The sequence below is a fragment of the Theropithecus gelada genome, chromosome 10, assembly GCF_003255815.1.
Source record: "Theropithecus gelada isolate Dixy chromosome 10, Tgel_1.0, whole genome shotgun sequence".
Lineage (NCBI taxonomy): Eukaryota > Metazoa > Chordata > Mammalia > Primates > Cercopithecidae > Theropithecus > Theropithecus gelada.
In genome coordinates, this window is record NC_037678.1 from 4,049,093 (window position 1) to 4,057,634 (window position 8,542).

The 8,542-nt window shown below is 58.6% G+C and overlaps 1 protein-coding gene across 1 annotated transcript in view; it reads left to right on the forward strand.

Annotated features, from left to right (window-relative positions):
- Positions 1-871: 871 nt before the first annotated feature.
- The window catches only part of CELSR1 (cadherin EGF LAG seven-pass G-type receptor 1), a 182,322-nt gene continuing 174,651 nt past the window's right edge, over positions 872-8,542 (forward strand). The window contains exon 1 of the mRNA XM_025399607.1: positions 872-4,418. Coding sequence (XP_025255392.1) covers positions 872-4,418 — 3,547 coding nt within the window. The remainder of the gene's footprint in view (positions 4,419-8,542) is intronic.

An 8,542-nucleotide genomic window follows, 5' to 3' on the forward strand; every position in this document is an offset into this window, starting at 1 on the left:
GGGGGGCTCCCTGGCCCCTCGGCCCCAGTCCTCCGCCCCCGGGTCCTACCCGCGCGGCACTCCTCGCGGCGGCCTCAGTGGATCTTTCTGCCGGGGTGGGAAGCCATGCTCTGAGCCTCGGCCCCGGGCCTGAGGTGCGGAGCCACCGCCCCACGGGCAGCGGCCACCGGGAGCCCCAGCCCCACCTTTCCCGGCCCTGTTCCCTCGGCCCCGCCCCCCGGGAGGTTGGGTGGGGAGGCCTCCGGGGACTAGGCCCCCAGCCCCCGCCCTGGCCGCGCCCTCGCGTCTCCATAGCGATCCTCTCGGCGCGCACCTCCGAGCAGGCTCCCCCGCGGGCCGAACAATACGCGGCTGGGCCGGGGGCGGGGCGGGGCCGGGCCGGGGGCGGGGAGAGCGCGGGTGGAGGGGGTGCGGGCCAAGCGCACCGCCCAGGCAGCAGCCGGCCGCCGGGGTCTACGCGGCGCGGAGCTGCCCAGCCCGCTCCGGGAACTCAGCCCCCGCCCCGCGCCGGGCCCGCCCCGCTTCCCACGCCCGTCCGGCCGAGCCCGCGCCGGAGCCACCTGGAGCTGCCTGGAGCCGCCGCCGCCGCAGGTTGATGCGCGGCGCCCTCCCGGGACGCGCGGAGGAGCCATCTTGAAACCAACTTCGCAAACTTTCGCAAAGTGCTCTCGAAGTGGAAGCTGCGGGGGAGGCCAGGCGCGCGGTCCCCACAGTCCCCGCCAGGGCCCCCGGGGAGGCGGGACGCGGACCGCCCCGAGGGCCGGGCGCCAGGCTCCCGCAAGCCGCTCCCCGGCCGCGCCGGGTGGATGCGGAGGCGCGCCGGGTGCATGGATTGTGTTTGGGCGCCCGGCTCGGGCTCGGGCTCCGGGCCATGGCGCCGCCGCCGCCCGTGCTGCCCATGCTGCTGCTTCTGGCCGCCGCCGCCGCCCTGCCGGCGCTGGGGCTGCGAGCGGCCGCCTGGGAGCCGCACGTACCCGGCGGGGCCCGCGCCTTCGCCCTCGGGCCAGGCTGTACCTACGCGGTGGGAGCCGCGCGCCCGTCCTGGGCGCCGCGGGAGCTGCTGGACGTGGGCCGCGATGGGCGGCTGGCAGGACGGCGGCGCGTCTCGGGCGCCGGGCCCCGGGGCTGCGTGCGCCTGGCTGGGCGCCCGCTGCCGCTGCAAGTCCGCTTGGCGGCCCGCGGTGCCCCGACGGCGCTGAGCCGCCGCCTGCGGGCGCGCGCGCACCATCCCGGCTGTGGAGCCCGTGCCCGGCTCTGCGGGGCTTTCTGCTTCCCGGTCCCCGGCGGCGGCGCGGCCGCGCAGCATTCGGCGCTCGCAGCTCCGACCACCTTACCCGCCTGCAGCTGCCCGCCGCGCCCCGGGTCCCGCTGTCCCGGCCGCCCTATCTGCCTGCCGCCGGGCAGTTCAGTCCGCTTGCGTCTGCTGTGCGCCCTTTGGCGCGCGGCTGGCTCCGTACGGGTGGGATTAGAGGTGGAGGCAGCCACCGCGGGGACGCCCTCCGCGTCGCCATCCCCATCACCGCCGCTGCCGCCGAACTTGCCCCAAGCCCGGGTGGGGCCGGCGCGACGGGCCCGGCGGGGCACGAGTGGCAGAGGGAGCCTGAAGTTCCCGATGCCCAACTACCAGGTGGCGTTGTTTGAGAACGAGCCGGCGGGCACCCTCATCCTCCAGCTGCACGCGCACTACACCATCGAGGGCGAGGAGGAGCGAGTGAGTTATTACATGGAGGGGCTGTTCGACGAGCGCTCCCGGGGCTACTTCCGCATCGACTCCGCCACGGGTGCTGTGAGCACGGACAGCGTGCTGGACCGCGAGACCAAGGAGACGCACGTCCTCAGGGTGAAGGCCGTCGACTACAGCACGCCGCCGCGCTCGGCCACCACCTACATCACCGTCTTGGTCAAAGACACCAACGATCACAGCCCGGTCTTCGAGCAGTCGGAGTACCGCGAGCGCGTGCGGGAGAACCTGGAGGTGGGCTACGAGGTGCTGACCATCCGCGCCAGCGACCGCGACTCGCCTGTCAACGCCAACTTGCGCTACCGTGTGCTGGGGGGCGCGTGGGACGTCTTCCAGCTCAACGAGAGCTCCGGCGTGGTGAGCACGAGGGCGGTGCTGGACCGGGAGGAGGCGGCCGAGTACCAGCTGCTGGTGGAGGCCAACGACCAGGGGCGCAACCCGGGCCCGCTCAGCGCCACGGCCACCGTGTACATCGAGGTGGAGGACGAGAACGACAACTACCCCCAGTTCAGTGAGCAGAACTACGTGGTCCAGGTGCCCGAGGACGTGGGGCTCAACACCGCTGTGCTGCGAGTGCAGGCCACGGACCGGGACCAGGGCCAGAACGCGGCCATTCACTATAGCATCCTCAGCGGGAACGTGGCCGGCCAGTTCTACCTGCACTCACTGAGCGGGATCCTGGATGTGATCAACCCCCTGGATTTCGAGGATGTCCAGAAGTACTCGCTGAGCATCAAGGCCCAGGATGGGGGCCGGCCCCCGCTCATCAATTCTTCCGGGGTGGTGTCTGTGCAGGTGCTGGATGTCAACGACAACGAGCCTATCTTTGTGAGCAGCCCGTTCCAGGCCACGGTGCTGGAGAATGTGCCCCTGGGCTACCCCGTGGTGCACATTCAGGCAGTGGACGCGGACTCAGGGGAGAACGCCCGGCTGCACTATCGCCTGGTGGACACAGCCTCCGCCTTTCTGGGGGGTGGCAGTGCTGGGCCTAAGAACCCTGCCCCCACTCCTGACTTCCCCTTTCAGATCCACAACAGCTCCGGTTGGATCACGGTGTGTGCCGAGCTGGACCGCGAGGAGGTGGAGCACTACAGCTTCGGGGTGGAGGCGGTGGACCACGGCTCGCCCCCCATGAGCTCCTCCACCAGCGTGTCCATCACGGTGCTGGATGTGAACGACAACGACCCGGTGTTCACGCAGCCCACCTACGAGCTTCGTCTGAATGAGGATGCGGCTGTAGGGAGCAGCGTGCTGACCCTGCAGGCCCGCGACCGTGATGCTAACAGTGTGATTACCTACCAGCTCACGGGGGGCAACACCCGGAACCGCTTTGCACTCAGCAGCCAGAGAGGGGGCGGCCTCATCACCCTGGCGCTACCTCTGGACTACAAACAGGAGCAGCAGTACGTGCTGGCGGTGACGGCCTCCGACGGCACACGGTCACACACGGCGCATGTCCTAATCAATGTCACCGACGCCAACACCCACCGGCCCGTCTTTCAGAGCTCCCATTACACAGTGAGTGTCAGTGAGGACAGGCCTGTGGGCACCTCCATTGCTACCCTCAGTGCCAACGATGAGGACACAGGAGAGAATGCCCGCATCACCTACGTGATTCAGGACCCCGTGCCGCAGTTCCGCATCGACCCCGACAGTGGCACCATGTACACCATGATGGAGTTGGACTATGAGAACCAGGTCGCCTACACACTGACCATCATGGCCCAGGACAACGGCATCCCGCAGAAATCAGACACCACCACCCTAGAGATCCTCATCCTCGATGCCAATGACAATGCGCCCCAGTTCCTGTGGGATTTCTACCAGGGTTCCATCTTTGAGGATGCTCCACCCTCAACCAGCATCCTCCAGGTCTCCGCCACGGACCGGGACTCAGGTCCCAATGGACGTCTGCTGTACACCTTCCAGGGTGGGGACGACGGCGATGGGGACTTCTACATCGAGCCCACGTCTGGTGTGATCCGCACCCAGCGCCGGCTGGACCGGGAGAATGTGGCCGTGTACAACCTTTGGGCTCTGGCTGTGGATCGGGGCAGTCCCACTCCCCTTAGCGCCTCGGTGGAAATCCAGGTGACCATCTTGGACATTAATGACAATGCCCCCATGTTTGAGAAGGATGAGCTGGAGCTGTTTGTTGAGGAGAACAACCCAGTGGGGTCGGTGGTGGCAAAGATTCGTGCCAACGACCCCGATGAAGGCCCCAATGCCCAGATCATGTATCAGATTGTGGAAGGGGATATGCGGCATTTCTTCCAGCTGGACCTGCTCAACGGGGACCTGCGTGCCATGGTGGAGCTGGACTTTGAGGTCCGGCGGGAGTATGTGCTGGTGGTGCAGGCCACATCGGCTCCGCTGGTGAGCCGAGCCACGGTCCACATCCTTCTCGTGGACCAGAATGACAACCCGCCCGTGCTGCCGGACTTCCAGATCCTCTTCAACAACTATGTCACCAACAAGTCCAACAACTTCCCCACCGGGGTGATCGGCCGCATCCCGGCCCATGACCCCGACGTGTCGGACAGCCTCAACTACACCTTCCTGCAGGGCAATGAGCTGCGCCTGTTGCTGTTGGACCCCGCCACGGGTGAGCTGCAGCTCAGCCGCGACCTGGACAACAACCGGCCGCTGGAGGCGCTCATGGAGGTGTCTGTGTCTGGTGAGTAGCCGTCGGGGTGGGAGGAACAGCTCGGAATGGGCCTCCTGGAGAGCCTCAGGAACCCGCCAAGGGCCCCGCCTGGCATGCCGGGGCGCATTTGGGCCGGGCCTGGGCAGCTCTGTAAGGATTTGTTGCCGCTGGTTGGATGCTGGGGGTGAGCACCCCACCTAGGCCCAGCGAGGGGGAGAGGCACCGCGCCGCTTCGGTCAGCATTTTCCTGGAAGCAGGCCTGTGGTTCTCCAAGTTCAAGACCAGGGCTCAGCGCCTTTCTCAGCAGGCTAGTGACTCCTGAGTACAGCTATTAAAATGTGGCCTCCAGGTGATCTGGGTCACAGGGTTTGCTTGGGGGTGCTCTTTCATCAGCCAGCCACAGGGGTCTCTGGGAAGATCAGAGGTCACTGCCCCTTCCATGTGCCAATTAATTCCAGGGTGGGACCGTTGGAAATTGTCAGATGGGTCCCTGAGTCACCCTATAATGCAGCCGGTGTTCCCTTGGTCTGGTTTTTCTGTCTCCTGCAGATAATAACAGTCGGCCTTACGTGTGTAGGGCTTTGTGCAAGCTCTTTGAAAAGCATAGCCTCATTTGATCTTGGCTTCTGCCCCTGGACGCGGGCTTGTAATTTGGGTGCTGTTGAAGAGGCCTGCCCAGTTAGTGGTGGAGCCAGTGTGGGAACCTTGCTCGCCTGCACTGGGGCTGGAGGTGAACGGAAGGGAGGGGAAGCCTTGGCTCAGCTGTCAGAAGTTTGGCCGGTCCTCCACGCCTCTGACCCTGTGTGCCAGGGCTGGCCCGCGGGGCTGGGGAGGTGTTGGAATTGGGAGACACAGAAGAGACAGAAGAACTTCGCGGGGGTTGGGGGAACAATAAAGGTCCCCTAGTGGCTCTTTGAGGTTTGCCTGACATCCAAGGATGCTATTGCAGGCAGATGACCTTATTTATAAACCCAAACTACTGCCAAGAAGACCTCAGATTGGCGGGCTGTTTGAGTCGGTGTTTCAGAGGAATTGTTTAAACAGTGAGTTATTAGGATACAACATTGCCACAGAAGCCCTGGAAGAATTAAAAAGTTAACTTTCTGATTTGTTTCGCTTCTGAGGTTGGCTGTAATTCTGTAATATAGGAAGGGTTGGATAGCTAACAGCTTCCAGTTACAGTTGTTTGCTTATAAGATGTGAAACTTACAGATTCAGTTTTGATATGATACAAACTTTCGGCACAGTTTTGGCAGTACAGTCTATTTGTTGGTGGATATTTTAGGTTTTGTGAGACTGTAAAAATGTGTGGGGAATGTGGAATAGGCCCTTAAGGGCGAATTAACCGGGGCTATGGATATTCTTAGGAAGTTCTTCTTCTGTACCACTTTATCTGATAGATAAAGTGGGGTGGGAAATTTGGCCTGTTTAAAAATGACTTGGCCCGATAATAGGGTTTAGATTTAACAAGGGACGAGGTAGTGGGAACGGATCCATGCTGGGGGCAGGGATGTTTTGTGTGTCTGTGGTATCAGTAATGTGGGTCCCCCCACTGTTAGCCAGACAGCAGGGTTTAGGATGGATTCCCTTCCAGGGAGGTTGGTTCCTGAGGGCTGTCTCACCTGGGGCGCACAGCTTGGACCACAGTTGAAGATGGGTTGGGGGCTCCATACTATGTAGTCACTGTCTCAACGATCCAGTTATTGGCTCAGCTCTTTTGCGGACACGCTCGTACTCTCGTGTAAATCAGGCACTGGGTCCTCATGCATCCACACCACGCCTCCCCCACCCACCCAACCGCCCCAGCACACACCCAGATGACAGTGGTTACCTTTGACTGGGTTCCAGCAAGCGGTTTTCTTTAGTCTTTTATTTGCACTGTCATGTGTTTCCCTGGTAACTGGGAGCCGAGTGGTGTCATGCTGCTGCTCATTTTACAGATGCAGACACTGAGGCCCAGGGGTGTTGAGAGACCTTCTCAGGGCTGCACCGCCAGTGGGCAGGGGCACTGGGCGTTAAACCATGATCTGCAGAAAACAGCCTGCCCTTCACATTCCCCTCTCTTCCTTCGGAGAACGTTTTTGACGAATTAGTTGCTGAACTGAATTATTCCAGGGTCAAATGGGTACTCTGCTTTAATGTAGGCATACGACTGGTTGCCGTGGCTCACGCCTGTAATCCCAGCACTGTGGGAGGCCGAGGTGGGTGGATCCCCTGAGGTCAGGAGTTCGAGACCAGCCTGGCCAACATGGTGAAACTCTGTCTCTACCAAAAATACAAAAATTAGCCAGGTGTGGTGGTGAGCACCTGTAGTTCCAGCTGCTCGGGAGGCTGAGGCAGGAAAATCACTTGAATCTGGGAGGCGGAGATTGCAGTGAGCCGAGATCCCACTGCTGCACTCTAGCCTGGGCGACAGAGTGAGATTATCTCAAAATAAACAAACACATAAAAGGATGTGGGGAAATCTCAGACCGTTTGACTAGGATTTAATGCTCCAAATAAGCAAATCACTATTGACTAGAAGATCTATGGTTCCAGATGGCAAAGCACTGGGTAGAAAACAGACCAAACAGAAAGATCAGCCCTTAAATTAACTGGAGGTTTTATTAAGGAACAATGCAGCGAAGCGGTGGTTTCAAACTCATCCACTGTTTTCAATTGAGTGTTGTTGGTTCCGTAGGATTTACAGCCATGCCCTAAAGCCTTTGATGCAGTATGACTGGCCTGGAAATGCTGTATGGAACAGGCCAGCCATCAACTGGGTTTAGTGGGAGCCATTCCAGGAAGGGCTGCCAGCTTTCAGCAGAGGAGCCCAGGAGGGATGGGCGCACTGAGGGCAGGGCCCGGGAAGGCACGTGTGGTGGAGGCAGTTCATTTAGTCTGGCATGGGGTTGAACACAATCACTGTGACTGTGACTAGATAATCGTCGATGGTTTTATGTAGCCCACCAAGAACAAAACATTTTTTGAAAACTTTTTGAAGTCAGAATATAGTGAAATTCAAATAGCTGCCAGCTTTGAATGACGGCCAGCGATACAAGATGTTCATTTTTTGCGATGGCTTTTGAATGAGATTTTAAATTCTGGGATAGGGACTTTTTATTATGAGCTTGTATAAAAGCTGTGTTTGCATTTTTCAGAGCAATGTGGCTGATGAGCCAATGGACAACTCAAGCCTTGAATATGCTCTGTGTCCTTTCTGGACAGTGGTCTTTCAGAAATATTGACATTCTTCATTTTATTTTTATTTGTAATTAAAAAAACAATTTATATATAATGAATTATGATAGATACATTATAATGAATTATGTGTAAGTTATATACACAAATTTATGTGTGTGTATGTATATATATGGGTGTGTGTGTATGAGACAGGGTCTTGCCCTGTTGCCCCAGCTGGAGTGCAGTGGGGCATGATCACGACTCATGTCAGCCTTGATCTCAGCTCGTTCCACCACCACACCTGGCTGATTTTTTTTTTTAATTTGTAGTAGAGACAAGGGCTCACTGTGTTATTCAGTCTGGTCTCCAACTCTTGAGCTCAAGTGATCCATCTGCCTTGGCCTCCCAGAGTGCTGAAATTATAGGCATGAGCCACTGTGCCTGGCCAGGTGTATATATTTATGCGGTACATGAGATATTTTGGCACCGGTGTGCAATGTGTAATGATCACATCGTGGAGAATGGGGTCTCCACCCCCTCAAGCGTTTATCCTTTGTGTTGTAAACAGTCCAGTTATACTCTCTTAGTTATCTTTGAATGTACAGTTAAATTATTATTGACTATAGTCTTGCTGTTGGGCTAAATACTAGGTCTTATTCTTTTTTTTTTTTTTTTGAGACGGAGTCTTACTCTGTCTCCCAGCCAGGAGTGCAGTGGCATGATCTTGGCTCACTGTAACCTCTACCTCCCGAGTTTAAGTGATTCTCCTACCTCAGCCTTCTGAGTAGGTGGGATTACAGGTGCACACCACCCCACCCAGCTCACTTTTGTATGTTTAGTAGAGACAACGTTTCACCATGTTGGCCAGCCTGGTCTCCAACTCCTGACCTCAAGTGATCTGCCTGCCTCGGCCTCCCAAAGTGCTGGGATTACAGGCGTGAGCCACTGTACCTGGCCTTATTCATTTTTTTTTTTTTTTTTTTTTTTTTTTT